This window comes from Caretta caretta, chromosome 6 (assembly GCF_965140235.1).
Source record: "Caretta caretta isolate rCarCar2 chromosome 6, rCarCar1.hap1, whole genome shotgun sequence".
Classification (NCBI taxonomy): Eukaryota; Metazoa; Chordata; order Testudines; family Cheloniidae; genus Caretta; species Caretta caretta.
The window spans coordinates 8,363,112-8,381,278 of record NC_134211.1 but is presented as its reverse complement, the minus strand read 5'-3'; the positions used below and the strand labels follow the sequence as shown (position 1 = coordinate 8,381,278).

Genomic DNA, 18,167 nt, shown 5'->3' with positions numbered 1-18,167 from the left:
CACACATAGGGCTCAAGGCCACCTGGGTTCTAATGGTTAAAGCACCAGTGGCTGGGAGCCAGGACTCCTGGGTTCCATTCCCAGCTGGGGCTAGGGAGTGGCCTCTAAGGCAGCAGTGGCTAGTGGCCAGGACTCCTGGGTTCTATTCTTGGCTGCGGCGGCGGCGGGGAGTGAGGTCTAGTGGGTTAAAAGCAGCATTTGGGGGCGGGGAGTGAGGTCTAGCGGATTAGAGCAGCATGTGGGGGCGGGGAGCCAGGACTCCTGGGTTCCCCTCCCAGGTGGGGGAGAGCAGTGCGGTGAGGCGCTGGAGGGGTCTCTCTCCACTCCCAATCCACTCGGTCTGCGGCTGCTCTCCCGGCCAATGGTAGCCGGGCTGAAGTGGGGGGGTGGCCTGTCCCAGCCAATCACTATGGAGATTCTCCCGGGTTCCCCCCCCCATCCTCTCCACCCCCGCTCCCCCCGCCCCATAACGTTGTCTCCGCTCCCGAGTCCCTCCCCTGGTCCCCTTCCCGGCGGGGACCACAGCGCTGGGCGAGCTGGAGCCGGGGGCGCACCCGAGGGCGGGGAGCCCAGCTGGGCAGCCCGCTCCTGCCCCCGCGGTGAGTGGGAGGCGGTGGCTGGGGAGGGGGGGCACAGGAAGCAGTCAGCACCGGCCCCAACTTCCTCCGGAGTCCCTGGGAGGGGGAGTCCCCCAGAGCCAGCGGGGTAACGTGGCGGGGGGGCTGGCAGCAGCACGTGGGGGGGGATCGGCGGGGGAACAGCTGATGGCTGGGGGCAGGGTTCCGGAGGGTGGGGAGGGGACGATCCTGGCCAGGGTGGGGATGGGCCCGGATGGGGCGGCCCCAGCGCTGCTGGGGGACAGAGGTGGGAACTGTCCGGGGCTCAGTGAGCAAGGCGTGTCCCTGCCCTGGGGAAGAGGGGCTTAGATGTCAGGACACCTTGGCTCTCTTGGAGGGGTGGGGGGGTCAGGACTCCTGGGTTCTACCCCTGGCTCTGGGAGTGGAGTCTAGTGGGTTGGGGCTGGGGGTCAGGTTCTACCCCTGGCTCTGGGAGAGGGTCTAGTGGGTGGGGCTGGGGGTCAGGACTCCTGGGTTCTACCCCTGGCTCTGGGAGGGGGTCTAGTGGGTGGGGCTGGGGGTCAGGACTTCTGGGTTCTACTACAGGGTCTGGGAGGCAAATGGGGTCTAGTGGCTTGTGGAGGGGCTGGGGGTCAGGACTCCTGGGTTCTACCCCAGGCCCTGGGAGTGGGGTCTGGACCTTGGTGCATGCTGCTGTTTTTGACTGTGTATTTTCCTCTCCCACAGCTGCACTTGGCCCCGTCTCCAGACCCGATGGAGGAGGAGGAAGAGGAGATGGAGGAGCGGGAGGGGAGCTCTCAGTCTGAGGGACGCAGGCTGGTGATCTCCATGGATGGGGATTCAGTGAGTGACTGGTGGGCAGGGACTGTGTCCTTGGGGATTCCCCTTCTGCTCTCTGCGGAAGTGTCTAGGCTGACTTGCCTCCAGCGGGCCCCATGTGGGAAGCTGAGGCAGCAGCACTGGGCTGTGGGGCTGATCTAGGGGAGGAATGGTGGCTGGCTGACTGGCCCCAAGGGCTAGTCCAGGGTGAGGAATGGGGGTGGCTCATTGGGTCCAGGGAGGAGATATGGGCTGTGTGTGGCCAGGTCTAGGGGGAAGGGAGCTGGCTGGCTGGGCCGAGACCTGTCCTAACCTTGTTCCCATCCCTTGTACATATGCAGCCAGGTCTGGGGTGCAGCCTGCCACCCTACCGGCAGTGCTGGTTGAATACATGCAATGGATCCTGGGCCCTGCCACATCCGGAAGGGATTTGGTGTGGGTCTAGAGTGGGAGCTTGTCTTGCTGAGTCCCCCTTCCCCTCTGACGCTCCCCTTTAGTCGCAGTCCCCTTCTCAGCCAAAGTGGGGCTCTCCCATGCCTCCGGACGGGCAGCCCGAGCTGCAGCAGGAGGAAGAGGAACCGGAGGATGAGGAGGAGGACCAGGAGTTCCAGGTGCGGACGTTGAGGATCCCAGCGGATGGGGACTTAGTGAGTAACTAACATGCTGATAAATGCCCCTCTCCATGCGATGCTAGGGGGTGCTGTGCCGCAGGGCGGTGAGCCTCTCACAGTGCTGACCCCAGTGCATTGCTAAAGGGTGCTGTGCAGCAGGCAGGGGAGCTCAGTAGGGGGCGCTCGCCCCTCTCAGTCAGTGCTGACCCCAGTGCCCCCATGTGTGCTCAGGGGTGCCGTGCTGCGTGGAGCAGGGTGGGGAGGCCCAGTGGGTGGTACTCTTACCTTCGCCCTAGAGACAAGGTCTTACATAGGTGCGTGGAACAGTCCACACCCACTGTGCTTCATACATCCTCCTGTGGTTTCAGCTAGATTACACTTCCCGTCTTAAACTGCTTTGTGACTGATAACCAGCCTCTGTGTCGTAACCCGCAGGTGGCTGCATCACAGCACCCGGTGAGGGACCCCTATATAAACAGCCCCTCCGTGCCGCCCCAGAGCAAGTAAAGCTTTTGGGCCTGTGAAAAGATTGGGGTGCATGTTAACCCAGCAATAGCTGAGCGGTTTCTGTACTGTGGGGGAAAATGCCCCAAGAGCAGGGGAAATTACTGCTGAGTATTAAAGAGGAGCTAGCAGAGCTCAGATGGCTTACCCCATGGGGTAAAGGTTCAAGACTCCTGGGTTCTATCCCTGGTTCTGGGAGGGCAGTGGGGTCTAGTGGGTTAGAGCAAGGGGGACTGGAAGTCAGGACTCCTGGGTTCTGTCCCCAGAACTGGAACCTTAAGTAATTCATTCTCCCTATCTTGTGCCTCAGTTTCCCCCTTAGGCCTAAACACTTATCTGCCTGTCAGTGAGAGGAGTCCCAGCCTCTCCCCCAGTCCAGCCCTGTCTGAGACCAGGTAGCGGGGGGTTTGAACTGTGCTTAGGGGCTGGATCCAGTTTGTGCTGAGGGACCAGGCTGGGGTGACCCTCCCATGCTGTTTAACAATCTCCCCCCTTGCCTTTCCCTTAGCTGGACTCTGCAGCTTTCCCGGAGGAGCTGTCTGAGGAGGGAGATGAGGAGGAAGAGGAGCTAGTAATCAGAAGGGTGAAGGCAGAGGAGGAAGAGGACCAAGAGTTTGAGGTACAGAAGCTGAGGGTTTCCATGGATGGAAATTCAGGGATTGGGGCGGACGGGGGAGGTGGCTGGGTCGATGCAGAGGGGAGGTTTGCTGGGCTGAATTGGGGGGCAGGATGTCTATAGGCCGAGGGGTCACGGGGCCAACCCAGGGGCGTGAGAGAGGAGGGGGGGTTGGGCTGGCTGGGCTGATCTAGGTGGAGAATGGCTGGCCCAGGGGCCAATCTGCGGGGAGGCAGGGGGCTAGGCTGGCTGGGCCAATGTGGGGCAGCAGTTCCTTTGCTCTGACCCTGTCCCACCAGCTGGAGTCGGTGGCACGCCGGGGCTCGCGGCCTGCGAAGGAGCCAGTGGTGGATTCGGAAGTGCAGGTGGAGCCCAAATTCGAGGGGCAGAAGCTGAGGATCCCAGTGGAGGGGAATTCTGTGAGTAACCAATGGAGAGTGGTGGTAGGGAACAGCTCCTTCCTCACCACCTGAGCCCCCGTGAGGGACCATGGCGAGGGGACTGGATGTGGGTGGGGGCTGGTGCCTTAGAGAGTGTTTGCTCAGCTGTTGGGGAGTGAGGGGTTAAATTGGGGCTCCCTGGGACAGGGCAGGGCTGGACGGGGAGGGGGGAATCCTGTGGTTACAGGGATGGGGGAATTCTGGGGATCCCCTTATCAAGATAACCCCCCTTAGTGGCACTAGCTTACCCCCAACCCGCCACCGTAAATGAGGGGCAGAATGTTGGGTGGTGGCCGAGGGTTCCGAGGGCGGAATGTTGGGGGGGACCGAGGGTTCCGAGGGCGGAATGTTGGGGGGGACCGAGGGTTCCGGGGGTGGAATGTTGGGATTGCAGTTAGTGAGGGAGAAAAGGAGAACTAGTAGAATGGGGGAGGGCCAGGGTGGGGCAGCAGTGCCGGGAGAGGGTTCATGGTCTCTGACTCTCTCCTGAGGGGTGCTATCCCTGGATCTGGAAAGGCAATAGGGGTTAGTGAGTTCAAGTGGGGTTGGAGTTGGGGGCTGGGAGTCAGGATGCCTGGGTCCCATCCCCAGCTCTGGGATGGGGGTAGGAGACGGGGGGCTCTATTCTTAGCTCCGTGGAATTGAATTAATGCCTTGGTGCCTCTCCCCCCCCCCCCCCCCCCCAGCCTGTCCTGCAACTGATGGCATCCCCAGGGGGTGGGGGCAGGACGAGGGCACCGATGCCGGAGCGCTCCAACACCTGTGTGGAGTGCGGCAAGAGCTTCAGCCGTCGCTCCAATCTGGTGAAGCACCAGATCATCCACACCGGCGAGAAGCCCTTCTCGTGTGGGGAGTGTGGACGCAGCTTCACCCAGAGCTCGGCCCTTACCAAGCACCAGCGCACCCACACCGGGGAGCGCCCCTACGTCTGCGGGGAGTGCGGCAAGGCCTTCACCGCCAGCTCCAACCTGCTGCAGCACCAGCGTTTCCACACCGGGGAGCGCCCCTACGTCTGCGGCGAGTGCGGCAAGGCCTTCAGCCAGAGCTCCAACTACAACCTGCACCGGCGTACCCACACCGGAGTCACCCCCTACCAGTGTGGCGTCTGCGGCAAGCGCTTCACGGGCAGCTCCTGCCTGGCTCGCCACCGGCGCACCCACACCGGTGAAAAGCCCTACCAGTGCTCCGAGTGCGGCAAGCGCTTCTCCGGCAGCTCCACCCTGGTCAACCACCGGCGCACCCACACCGGCGAAAAGCCCTACGGCTGTGCGGAGTGTGGCAAGGCTTTCACCCACCATTCCAACCTGGTGGACCACTGGCGCGTCCACACTGGCGAGAAGCCCTACATCTGTGCTGAGTGCGGCAAGAGCTTCCGGCTCAGCTCCCACATCATCCGGCACCGGCGCACCCACGCCAACGCCGGCGCTGCCAACGCCAACGGGGCTGACCGCCTGTACATCTGCAGCCAGTGTGGCAAGGGCTTCCAGGTCGGACCCAGCCACCTGCAGCAGCAAGCCCACCGGGAAGAGGGACCCTATAGCTGTACCGAGTGTGGCAATAGTTGCTGGACGTAGAGGGGCGGAGCCTGTTGCAGGGGCGGGGCTTGTCAGTCCTGTCCCCCGCCCCTCCACTCCAGGCACTTTGTACACCCACAGATGGTGGGATCGGTTCCTTGGCGGGGGGGGAATTGGATCCTGCCAGGGGCAGGGCTTGGAGCGCAGCTTGCTCCAGGACCCCCCTGTATGCGGGGCGTGTGGCATCAGCTGCTGGAGGGGGTGGGGCTTGGAGCGCAGCTAGCTGCCATGCCCCCAGTTCCAGGGTCCACCTGTGGGATCAGTTCCCCCAGGGGTGGGGCCTGGTTCCCCCAGGGGGTGGAGCTCTGCCAGCAGCAGTAGAAGGACCTTCAGAGCGTTATGTGGCAGTGTTGGCCGGATGCAGAGAGGGGGCAGGGTCCTTCCGAGTAGGAGGAACGTGGATCCTGAGGGGGGCAGAGCCCAGCCTCTCTCCCCCATGGCAGAGTCCCCAGGCTCCCTCGCTTTCTGTGGTATTGCTCCTGCTAGGGTGAGGGAACACAGCCATGGAGAGAATTTGGGGGTGGTGGGGGTGGGGTGAGTGGCAGAGTCTCCCCCTACCCCCTCACAGAGGGCTGAGTTGTAAGGTGGGGTCCCCTGTGGTCCATCTTCCCATCTCTACTGGAAGAAGTAAACTTGGAGGGCGGGAAGCTGCATTATGAGGGTGAGGAGTGGGTTGGGGCTAGTGGAGGGTGCCTCGAAGTGTGGGGGGGAACAGATCCCCCGCCCTTCTGAACCCGGCCCCCACTCCGGTGGGGCTATGCCACGTTGGTGGAGAATCAGTGGAAGGGGCTGACTCGGAGGCAGGGACCTTGGATCTGCTGGCGAGCAGGTGCTGTGGACTTCAACCCTGTTTCCCTACCCTTGTGCTGTGGGCTGAGTGCAGAGGGGCTGCTATTTTAGGGGAATCCATAGACTGGGGCACAGTTTGGATCTCCAGGGGGTGACCCACCAGGGATCTGATTCCCCTGCGCTGGGGGTCACAAGGGAGCCCAGAAATTGATGCCCGGTGGATTTCGCAGCAGGACAATTCCCACAAGTCTGGGTCTGTGGCTGGAGAGCAGAGCGGGGAATGGAGGGATGATGTTGCCCATACGGCCGTGTGGGTATGAAGCTGCCCCCTGGCTGGCCTGTCGGGGGATCACGGTGCTGTGCGGAGAACAGGCTGTACTTCTCTTGTTTTGAGTGGGCAAAAAAATCATAGCCAGACCCTGCTTTGTCTGAGTTGTCTCTGCAGCGCTGAGCCCGGGAAAGCGCTCTGTGCTGGAGCGGGAGCAAAGTGTCCTGGGATCGGCCGTCTCCCCCTCCACCCAGCAGCCATCATTAACCCCTGCAGGCCCCACCCCAGGTGTCAGCCCGTCCCTTTGTTCACCTGGGAGGTTGCTGGTTCTGGACCTCGCTTTCTGCTCCTGGGAGCCGGGTAGGGGTGTGTGAGGCTGCTGTGAACTGGAGGGGCTGCTTCTCAACAGCTTGCAAAGACATGCTTTCACACAGGGAGGGGCCACCTGGCTCCACCACCAGGCTCCTGTCTCTGTGGCACACACAGCTGCTGGCTCGGGAGCCCGGTGCCAGCCAGGGAATGTCCCCTCCTGGGCCCGGAGCAGCCAGTGAAGATTCCTGGAGCCCAGTTAGTCCTGCCCCGTTCCCAGCTGGCACCTGGCCATGCTCTAGTTCTGGGCTGCATGATCAGTGTCATCCCCTATAGGATAAATCCTCTTCTCCTTCCCTCACCACTCTGCACTTGCCCAACTCCATCCCCAGAGCCTTCACTGCAGTGAGCAATAACAGCCCCATCTGGCCTGTGTCCAAAGGATTTGAGGTAATAGCAGAGAGTTAGGGTTATTATTATTGTTAGGTATATTACAGTGGCAGCTGAAGGTCTGCCTCTGTGCTGGGAGTTGTACAGTATGCATGCCAGGTGCTGGGCAGGTCCAGGGTGAGGGACAGCCCCTGTCCCAGAGAGCTCCTAGTCTAGACAAAGGGTGGGTGGGGAAACTGAGGCACAAAGAGGGACGTGACTTACCCAAGGTCACACAGCAGGTGAGTGGTAGAGCTGAGGATAGAACCCAGGAATCCTGAGTCCCAGCTCCCCTGCCTCCACAACCCATTGGGCCAAATTCAGCTCTTTCTGAGGTGGCAGAAGATTGAGGAGCGGGGAGGAGAGGAAGCCCTTGTGTGGTAGAAGGGGATAACAGAGAAGTGGGAGCTAAGCTTGGTACCATCTCGTGAAACTCGGATCACCTGGGCTCTTTCTGCCAGTAGAGGGCTTCCTGGGTCAGGGTCTTCCTGTGTTGGTTGCCTGTACAGCTCCTGGCACGCTGTGGTCCCAGTACTTGATCCATGCTAGCAGGAACTGCCTCAGTACAGATAATCAATAGTAATTAGTGAGATGGTTGGGGCATGAGTCATGACAGATTATACTGGCCTCATAAACAATTTCTGTTGCACGCGCAGAGCCGCACACACAGATGGGGAGTAAGGAAGCTGCCTGTTCCCGCCAGTTCCAAACTCTCGGAAAAAACTGGTTTTGGGTTGAACCAAACCCCCAATGTTTTGATGTTTTCAGCAAATCAAAAAGTTAGGAGGGTGGAAAAAACATTTTGGATCAAATAAAATGGTTTGTTTTAATTTTAAGCATTTTAAAGCATTCTTGATTTTATTTTAAAAGTAGAATTAAAGGAAACTTTGAAACAAAAAGCCATTTTGAACCCACAACTTGAAACATTTAAAATTTTTTCCTAACAGTTTAATTTTTTTCTACCCAACCAATTGAGTGAAACTGGTGTGAAATGTTTCTGAGTTGCTGCATTGGCATATTTCTCTTGGAAGAAAAGTAGTGCCTTTGAAAAACTTCTAGCTCTGCACATGTACACACACACATGCACCCTCACACACACAGTATGACATATTCATACTGAATCCTGGGGCAATCACCGGTTGCAGATGTTCCCTGTCTGTTTCTGGATTTTCAGGCACCCCATATTGCAATATCTATGGCCCCTATTGCCTACAGTCAGAATTGCCCCAGGACCCTGCACTGGTTGGTGCGGGATAGGAACTTGTGAGGGAATTAGTCTGTTTCCAGCACTGGGAAGGGCCTAGTGAACCTTTTGGGGGGCTGATGCCTGGGTTCTGGGACAGGCTGTGTCACAGTCTTATTTGTACTCTACTGCAGGTGCTGGGGATTAAAAGGGAAACAGCCTACTATGCTCCTTTCATGCACATGACCCTGGTGCAGTGTGTGGCACGAATGAACGCCCCTGATCTCACCCAGGGTCTGTCCAGCACAAGGGCCCTGATTCCAGCTAAAGGATTTGCGTTATCGGGTAGAACCAATCCCTAGTCCAGATGCAACTCCAAAGATACAGCAAAAGAAGGAAGAGCAGTGAAAGCATTTGAAATGGAAGGTGTGAAGTCAGGCTTTCATTTTAACAATACTCCTATCCCTTTGACTGGCAATGGTCAGTACAAAGGAAAAAGCCCTTGTCTGACAGTCGCTGAGCTGGTGTCAAACCATCCACAGGAGGGGAAAGAGAAGTTAGTGGCGATGGGCTGGAGCTGGTGTTGAAGTCCAAGCCTGTGTCCTAAGAAAACAGAACAAACCCCAGAGGGAAGAGAAGGAAAGAGCAAAGAGAAAATGCAGCATCTGTCTCTAGTGTTGATTCTCACGTGCAACCTCCCTGCTAGAGAAACACGGACCCAGCCCAGGGTCTGAGCAGTCGCTTTGAGACCTGGCAAACTCATGCCAGTGTTGGGCTGTTGAGGGATTATGTTAGCTTCCTTTCCGATCACAGGCCTTGGCTATAGCCTGCTAGACCCCACTCCTCCCGTAGAGCCAGGGATAGAATCATAGAAGATTAGGGTTGGAAGAGACCTCAGGAGGTCATCCCTGCTCAAAGCAGGACCAACCCCAACTAAATCATCCCAGCCAGGGCTTTGTGAAGCCGGGCCTTAAAAACCTCTAAGGATGGAGATTCCACCACCTCCCTAGGTAACCCCTTCCAGTGCTTCACCACCCTCCTTGTGAAATCATGTTTCCTAATATCCAACCTAGACCTCCCCCACTGCAACTTGAGACCATTGCTCCTTGTTCTGTCATCTGCCACCACTGAGAACAGCCGAGCTCCATCCTCTTTGGAACCCCCCTGCAGGTAGTTGAAGGCTGCTATCAAATCCCCCATCACTCTTCTCTTCTGCAGACTAAATGACCCCAGTTCCCTCAGCCTCTCCTCATAAGTCATGTGCCCCAGCCCCCTGATCATTTCCGTTGCCCTCCTCGGGACTCGCTCCAATTTGTCCACATCCCCTCTCTTGGGGGGGGACGGGGACCGAAACGGGACACAATAGAAGGGACTCCCAGCCCCCGCCCCTCCTTTAACTCACTGGAGTTAGGACTCTATCCCCACTTTGGGGAGGGGAATCTAGTGGGTTGGGGGAGGGGGCTGACTGCAGGACTCCTGGGTTCCATCCCTGACTCTGGAGGGCGTGGGGGCTATGGGTTAGTTGGGCTCTCAGGAGTGGGGGCTCCAGTGGGACTAGGGTGAGGCTGGCATCACCCCCCCCCCCCCCCAACAATTTGGAGCTCAGGAAGAGTGGCCTGGCTCCCGGGCCAGCGCCAATGAGCGCGGGTCGGGGGCCGGGCGCAGCCGGGCTGTGCCCTTGATGGACATGCAGCTGCGCCAATGGCAGCAGCCCCGCCCCGCCCTGAGTGGCAGGCGGCTGGGCCACTCCCGGACCCTCTGGCCCTGCTGCGCCGGAGCCAGGCGCTTCCTGGCGCGGCCCCCCGGGGAGGTGAGCGAGGGAGCGAGCCGCGCTGCCGGACCCCGGCTGAGCCGTGACACCCTCTGGGTGGGGCACCCATTGTCCAAAGAGCCAGGACTCCTGGGTTCCCTCTCCGGAACTGGGAGCCAGGACTCCTGGGTTCTATCCCCAGTGCTGGGAGGGGAGTGGGGGCTGGAGGGTTAGAGCAGGGGGGGCTGGGAGCCAGGACTCCTGGGTTCGATCCTCTAGCGCTGGGAGGGGAGTGGGGGCTGGAGGGTTAGAGCAGGGGGGGCTGGGAGCCAGGACTCCTGGGTTCTATCCTCTAGCGCTGGGAGGGGAGTGGGGGCTGGAGGGTTAGAGCAGGGGGGGCTGGGAGCCAGGACTCCTGGGTTCTATCCTCTAGCGCTGGGAGGGGAGTGGGGGCTGGAGGGTTAGAGCAGGGGGGGCTGGGAGCCAGGACTCCTGGGTTCTATCCTCTAGCGCTGGGAGGGGAGTGGGGGCTGGAGGGTTAGAGCAGGGGGGGCTGGGAGCCAGGACTCCTGGGTTCGATCCTCTAGCGCTGGGAGGGGAGTGGGGGCTGGAGGGTTAGAGGGGGGTGGGGGCTGGGAGCCAGGACTCCTAGGATCTATCCCCAGCGCTGGAAAGGGAGTGGGGTCTGGGAGGTTAGAGTGGGGAGGGATGCGGTGGGGGTTGGATCTGGGAGTCAGGAGTCCTGGATTCATTAAGTGGGTAGAAGTTCCAAGAGACACCAACCTTGGGGTCACCCGCGCTGGGTCTGCCTCTCTCCCCACAACACTGGGGCTGGGAGGGGTGGTTCCTGTGTGTCTCATTCCTTCTGTGGCTCTAATTTCTCTTCACTCTCCAGAGAGGTGATCATCCTCTGGGCTGATCTCACCCCCCGCTTGGACGTGCCCCACCTGTACAGAGGATGCTGCAGAGGGTCCATTGCTGATGCCAGGTGCTCCCCAGGGAGATACGGCTGTGCCCTGGCTCAGAGACGGGCCATGGCTGCCCAGGTGGCTCCCCCAGCTGCTCTCAGGCTCCAGTTCCAGCCCCCACCGGGATGTGGCCTGGTTCCCAAAGAGGAAGTGGAGGAGCCGGATGCCCATGGACCCATCAACATGGAGATGCATCGGCTGCGCTTCAGGGGTTTCCGCTACCAGGAGGCTGAGGGGCCCCGGGAAGCGTACGGCCACCTCTGCCTCCTCTCCCGGGCGTGGCTGAGGCCGGAGCGGTGCTCCAAGGAGCAGATGCTGGAGCTGCTGGTGCTGGAGCAGTTCCTGAGTATCCTGCCCCAGGAGATCCAGAGCTGGGTGGGGGGGTGTCACCCCCAGACCGGGGAGCAGGCTGTGGCCCTGGCGGAGGGTTTCCAGTTAGCCAAGCAAGAGCCCGGAATATGGCCACAGCAGGAGGTAATTTACGGATGTAAAATCATTAGAGAGTGGGACATGGGGCCTTTCCCCTCTAAGGGGTGCCAGCTCTGATCCAGTTCCAGTGGAGTACTGGCTGGCTCACGGGGAGGGGAATGGGTACACGGGACCTTTCCTCTCTGTTAGTAGAGCTACTGGGAAAAAATATTTTGTGGAGATGATTTTTCTCATGAAAAATGCCCGTTTTGCCCAACCAAAATTGTCCCTGGGGAAAAATTTCAGTTTCGTGGGAAAATTTTGTTTTTTTTTTTTTTGTTGGGAAAAATCTCAATGTAGGCTTCTCGCCCCCCTGCCTGCAAGTCTCTCCTCACAGTCACTTTCTGCTGGTGAACTTGACAAAAAACTTTCTGGGAGGGCTGCCTGGGTGAAAGCCGCCTCTCCCCACACGCCTCGCCTGGGACCGGAGAAGAAGAGAACCCAGGTGATCAATCCTCTGCTTCCTGGAGCGAAGGGGGAGGCGGAGAGTCATGGCTCTCGTCTTCTCCAGCCCCGGAGCTGTGGGCAGAGGCTGTGAGGTGGTCTGTCTGGTGGCTGGGAAGCTGAAAAACTTCCTCTGAGTTCTCCCCGAATAGACTTTTCTGTTAAAAACCCTTCCCCAGAAAAAAGCTGCTTTAAAAAACCCCCAACCCCAACTGGGGGTAAAAACGTTAAAAAACAGTAACATTTTTGACAGGCAGGGATTTCCCTTGTCTGGCCAGCTCTGTTTGCTGATGGGGAGTGAGGGGTATGTTGCTGCCAGCGCTGATGCGGGCGCCTTCGTTGTTCCAGGAGCTGGTGACATGGGAGAAGGAGGCTGCGTGTTCCTCTGGGGCAGGGCTGGCCCCAGAACATGGCAAGGTCTGCAGGGAGATTAAGGAGGAGGAGGAGGAGACTCTGATCTCGCCAGGTGAGGAGCTGCTTCCCCTCAGGGATCAGGAGCTGGGGGGCTCTAATGCACCTGGGGCTTTCGGTCAGGGCTCTTTCTGGGGGATCAGCCCCTGGAGCCCTCAGACCCTGCAGCACAGAGATTGTCACCCGTACAGTACAGCTCCCACTGGGAAGCATGGGTGCTTCTGATCTTGCACCAGCCACACAACTCCAACCCCTTTTCTTTCTCCAGCAGAATTTCCATTTCCCAGTTTGACATGACACCCCTGATGGGAAACCATGACATTGGCTGTGACGGTTCCTGGGGCACCCAGAGCTGGGAGTCGCTCTGCTACCCCCTGCCTCCAATGCGAGGGATTCTTGCCCGTGGTGACTGGGGGTTAACTCCTGTCAGCCATTCAAGTGTTCCCCTCCAGGCTATGCCAGCCCTGTATCTGCCTTGCAGGTTAACAAGAGGTGCACCCCAGTCCCTTTGGGTTGTTCTCCCACGATATCCAACCCCTGACACTGGCTACTGACAGAAATCCCAGACCCTCTGCCCCAAAGGAGCAGGGTACCCTATGTTACTAGTTTTACCTTATATCGCTGCTCCTCTAAAGTCACCCAGTACTTGTGAGTGCTTCTAATAAAACAAAAATAGGATTATTTAAGAAAGGGTAAAGATTGAACTAGAAATGAGAGAGTGGGATGGAAACAGGTGGATACAACACACAACAAAATCAGAAAATGTGACCCTGGGTGCACACTTGAGGGTGCCCCCCCTCCCCCTGTTAAGTCTGTTGCAGAGCTGGCTTGTTTCACAAGAACCAGGATCCAAATGTTCATGAAAATACGCCAGCTGCACAAGGGGTTTCCTCAGTAAATGGATCCAGGGGACCTCTCCCTCCTCTGTGTTAGGCTGAAACAGTCTTTTGTTTCTGTTCGTAGGCAGGGCGAACCCCTGTCATGTTGTAATGTTCCTTTGTTTACCTCCAGGGGCTTTTGATTGTTTGCAGTTGCTTCTGATGGTTTTCCATGGATGGTCTTAGGCCTGGTCTACACTAGAAGATTAGGTTAGCTTAAGTATGTCAGAGATGGATGTGAAAAATCCACACCCCTGAACGACATAGTTCAGCCGACCTAAATCCCTGTGTAGCCTGCACTAGGTTGACAAAAGAATTCTTCCATTGACCCAGCTACCACCCGGAGAACCTCTCCCACCAGCGTAGGGAGTGTCTACACTGAAGCGCAGCTATGCCGCTGCAGCATTTGAAGTGTAGACAAGACCTCAGTGTTGCACAAGAGTAAACAATTGAGCCTTGAACTGTATCACTGGCTAGACAGGGCAGGGTGGCAACACCCTCTCGCCTGAACGGGCCATCCCCGAGACTTATCCCCTGGTGACTAATTTCTATTCAAAGTCCTATAGTGTCCTGTCAGTAGAAATGTATTATTGCTTAAATATTACCTGCATGTACATCTCATAACGATTATGACTCGTGACACGTTACAAGCTTTCTGTAGATACCTTACATATTACCCCTTGTGGACGATTACCATGCCAGGCAATGCCTTTGGTACTGTGAGTTTGACAGGTCTCAGGTGAGATTTGTTCGCAAAGAACCCTTTGCCAAGGGGTCGGTGTGTCACACTGGCTCAGAGACCGTCCAGGAGTGAAGGAACAGCTGGGATCTCAGCAAAGCCGTTGGGAGCCCCCCAGTTCTGTCTTGTCTCACTCAGTGTCATCCCCAGCAGGTGCCCTGGCCTCCTGGCAGGTGTCATTCCTGGCTCCCACTGCGGCAGGAGCCCTCCCCTCCCCCAGCCTTTCTCTGCGGGCTCAGCTGGGCTGTTGGGGCAGCCCCGGCCCCCCTCTCCCCTCAGGGAAGGGTTTGGGGGATTCACGTCCTGCCCATCAGGTTTTCTGCTCAGCAACAAACCCCTTTGCTGCCCCTTCCCTCCCCAGCGCAGGGATTCTCTCTCTCTCTCCCAGCAGATTCCAGGGCAGAGGAGGGGAATCCCCAGCAGGAGGGGTCTGTGGGATCGAAGACACGTGGGACATCACCGAGCCCCAAGCAGGGAGACCCCCTGGGTAATGGACTGAACTCATCCGCCAAGCATGAAATGAGTTCCTCTGGCCTCGAGACCCCAACGGAGGGGAGAGTCAATCGGTCCGACTGCGGAGGAGAGAACCAGGGCGGGGCGTGCAGGCCGCGGGGGGACCCCCTGGCTAAGAGCCCCAAGGCCAGGAACCCCAACGCCTGCGCTGTGTGTGGCAAGACCTTCAGCAACAGCTCCAACCTGAAGAAGCACCAGACCACCCACACCGGGGAGAAGCCCCACGGGTGCCCCCAGTGCGGCAAGCGCTTCAGCCACAGCTCCAACCTGCGCAAGCATGAGCGCACCCACACCGGCGAGCGCCCCTTCCGCTGCCCCGAGTGCGGCAAGAGCTTCCGCGAGAGCTCCAAGCTGCTCCGCCACCAGAACACCCACGGCCGCGAGCGCCCCTTCCGCTGCGCCGAGTGCGGCAAGGCCTTCGGCGACGTGGCCCGCTGTCTGCGGCACCAGGCCCGGCACACGGCGCGGGCCTACGCCTGCGGGGAGTGCGGCAAGAGCTTCCGCCAGAGCTCCACCCTGCTGCTGCACCAGCGGGTCCACACCGGCGAGAAGCCCTTCACCTGCCCCGACTGCGGCAAGAGCTTCAGCGTCAACGCCAACCTGGCGCAGCACCGGCGTACCCACACCGGCGAGCGCCCCTTCCCCTGCGCCCAGTGCGGGAAGCGCTTCACCCAGAAAGCCACCCTGGTCAAGCATCAGCGCACCCACCGACGCGGCGAGGGGGCTGGCGACGCCGCAGGGCCCAGGCTGGTGCAGCACCTGCGGTTCTTCCCGGAGCAGGGCCCTTCGCCTGGCCAGATGTGGGAGATGCTGCGGCTGCAGCTGGGCGCCCGCTCGCCTGCCCCGGGGCCGCAGTGGAGGGCTGGGGACGTGCCTATGGGCTGAGAAAGGAGGGGGACCTTGGCATGGGGCGGGAACAGAGACCCCCTCCCCCGCCAGGAGAGAGCCTTACAGGACTTCCGGGGGGGGGCTACCATCCCTGAGAAATGTCAAGACCTCAGGGGGAGGCCATGTGTGGGAGAGCGACATTGATCTTTGCCAGGAAGACGCTCACCTGAGAGAGAAACTGGAGAGAGTCTGCAGGCTCCGTTTCTCTCTGACTGGTATTATTTGTACTACGGTGGCACTTAGAGACTCAAGGCTGGAGCACGGGCTGCCTCAGGGGGCAGGGCTTTTCCCTTCTAGGGGGCGCCAGCTCTGAGCCAGCCACAGGATGGAGGGACTGGCTGGCTCAGAGGCTGGAGAATGGGACATGGGGCCTGGCCACTTAAAATGTCCTTGGTCGTCTTCACAAACATTAGAGAGACCTTCCATGCCTGCCTAACCCCACCCCAGGGACTGGTTCCTTAATAGCCTTTATGGCCAGACAGATAGACGCTTCCAGGCAGGGGGGAGAGCCCATCTCCTTCTCCCCAGCGGTGTCTCCAGCACCCGGCTCCTCTCTCCATGAAGCATGGAGCTCAGTGGCAGCCGGGGGTGGCCCATCCTGGCTCCCAAGCAGCCGGAGAAGCTCCCAGGCTTCGGGCCAGCCCATCCCTAGGCTCTCGGCTCCAGTCTTGGCTCTCTGCTTTCTCACTGGGTGATCAGGGTCTATTGTCCCTATGCAATAAAGAAACTGTCCTAACTCTCTGTGTCCTTTGTGTTGCCCCCCGGGGCTTTGCCCCTTCACCCCCCTCACTGTTCTGTGCTCGCCCAACCTCGTTCCTTGAGAACAACCTGGCCTTGGGGTGCAGGGTTCCCAGGTGTTGCACAGATAAAACTACACAGGATCGTTTGAGGGGACAAGACCAGATGTCATGTTTATTATAAAAACACAATTTGATTTAAGACTAATATCACACACACACACACACGCGCGCGCGTTCTGTAGCTGCTTCATAGTTACCAGGCCTGAACGTACCTTGAGTTTGTAGTTTGTGGCAGCTAACTGGGCAGGAAAGCCGGGCACAAGGAAGAGCTAGGTCTTTGTTGGGCATGCACCCATGCTCTTCCATGTTGGCAGCAGAATGTTACCCTCCAAAGCCTTCCGTCTTCTCCATGCTTTTTGTAGGCTTGAGTTTGAATCCAGAGTCTATAGGTCTTGCTGTGTCATGCTGCTTCTGGGTTCGGTGTGATTGATCACCGTCGATTGCAGACATGAATTTCAGCCTGGGACCTGGCTTTGACGTTCCTTCAATTGTACTTCTGTTCTTTTTAGGGTGGACTCTTCTTGCTTGGTCAGGGCTGTCTTCAGCCATTGGTGTTTACACTTTATTTCATCAGGATGGGCTGGGGCTGGAGGTTGAGTCCATCATCCATCCATACCTCATTCACACATCTAAACTAATAAGAATACAGCAGGGTTTAGCAAAAATGACGTGAGCATTTAAAAATGGAGTTTGGGAGAAGTTAAAATGGAGTTTGGGTTACAACATGGACAAGTGTAAGGAATGGCAGACAGTGAACAGAAGTTACAATGTGGAAGCAGTGCAAGTTTCAGTGATTTAAGCAGCAATTGGATTGAAAGGGAAACTCAATTAGCCAGTTATTGGGGTACCTGGTTTTATGAATGAATGTAGTTTCATTCATAAAACTTTACTTATGAAGTTATATTAATAAAGTGAACAATTAAAAACAATTTCATTGATCTGTTCTACACAGGGGGGTCACTCATTGGGAACTGGGGTGCGGAATCCACCTGTCTGCCTGCAGCTGGGGGTGATTCTGGGTTTCCCCATCTGGTTGCCCCAGATCCCCCACTGGCCCGAGTGCTGCTCCCCATTTTCCCATGTAAACACAGTGCCCCTAACCCTGGATCTCCCTGTACCCCAGACTAGCCCCCTGGGGCTTTCTGCCCCCCTCGAGGGCCTGGGCCCTGCAGGAGTCTGCTGCTGTCTCTGCCCTCATTGCCTGCCTTTAGCTCAGGTACTAGAGCAGTGGTTCTCAACCCACAGCCCAGTCAGCACACAGCTGCGGCCCGTGTGACATTCTCAGGGCCATACGGGTAGTATATAGATTGTGTGGATGTGACCCACGTGACCCCTAGAGAGCTGCATACGGTAAATAGGTTGAGAACCAGTGAGCGAGAGGCCGGTGTCGTAAGACCCAACTCCAGTCTGATCCTCACATGACACTCATCCAGGGACTTGCGCTCTTTCTGTCTCTTTCCAAACAAACCTTTATCTCCCTTGAGTTTTTAACACACCCCACCCCCTGCCCCATCCTGGCCTGGGAAGGAGCTGGATGGGATGGGAAGGCAATGGCTTCCCTCTGCAATGAGTTTGTTGGGTCTCAGCCCTACTGGGCCCCACAAATTTGCTCATGTGCGCTGACCAGCCTGTGCCCTGGCAGCTCGGACAGGGAGGACAAGGACTGGACAGGCCAAGGGAGAGGTCTCCAGCATCCCACTCTCATATGAAGGGGAAAGACTCAGTACTCCACCCCCCAGGCTAGCCAGGCCCCTGCCCTGGGGGCTGTAGGACAGTGATTCTCAACCAGGGGTACGCAGAGGTTTGCAGGGGGTACAGCAACTCATCTACATATTTTCCTAGTTTTCCTGATATTCTAGGATTCTACATAAAAAGCACTAGCAAAGTCCATACAAACAAAACCTGTGACCTCGGGATCAAACGGCGTGAGGGTCAGGTGTAGCGGTTGCCAACCCTTCCGGATTGGCCTGGAGTCTCCAGCATGTAAAATCTTGAGTTAAAGATGATGCCATGTGAGGCAAGCTCCGGGAATACATGCCGCCCCGCCTGGCCCACTCCTGCGCCCAAGCTCCCCGCGTGACCTCATCAGCCGCTGGGGGGCGCCACCGAGCCACGCTGTGCTCGCCTGGGGGCACAAGCCCAAGTCACCCCTGGAGTTTCCCCAAAGACCCCTCACCCCGAAAGGGAC

At 58.2% G+C, this 18,167-nt stretch overlaps 2 protein-coding genes and 1 long non-coding RNA gene across 3 annotated transcripts; 2 read left to right on the top strand and 1 right to left on the bottom strand.

Moving 5' to 3' along the window:
- Positions 1-443: 443 nt before the first annotated feature.
- On the top strand, positions 444-15,311 carry LOC125638262 (uncharacterized). The gene is made up of 8 exons (XM_048853791.2): positions 444-599; positions 1,305-1,421; positions 1,895-2,044; positions 3,021-3,131; positions 3,428-3,547; positions 4,255-4,980; positions 11,235-11,242; positions 14,423-15,311. The coding sequence occupies exons 2-8, from the start codon at positions 1,332-1,334 to the stop codon at positions 15,174-15,176; spliced, it is 1,959 nt and encodes a 652-aa protein (XP_048709748.2). The 5' UTR covers positions 444-599; positions 1,305-1,331; the 3' UTR covers positions 15,177-15,311.
- LOC125638257 (zinc finger protein 232) lies at positions 9,886-13,259 on the top strand. Its single transcript, XM_075130129.1, has 4 exons — positions 9,886-9,987; positions 10,766-11,312; positions 12,099-12,216; positions 13,173-13,259. The coding sequence occupies exons 2-4, from the start codon at positions 10,905-10,907 to the stop codon at positions 13,223-13,225; spliced, it is 579 nt and encodes a 192-aa protein (XP_074986230.1). The 5' UTR covers positions 9,886-9,987; positions 10,766-10,904; the 3' UTR covers positions 13,226-13,259.
- Positions 15,312-16,063: 752 nt separating the features above from the next.
- Positions 16,064-18,146, bottom strand: LOC142072642 (uncharacterized). Its single transcript, XR_012669148.1, has 2 exons — positions 17,873-18,146; positions 16,064-16,613 (listed from the first exon to the last, which is right to left on the bottom strand). It is a non-coding gene; the product is annotated as an uncharacterized LOC142072642 (long non-coding RNA).
- Between the last annotated feature and the right edge of the window lie 21 nt (positions 18,147-18,167).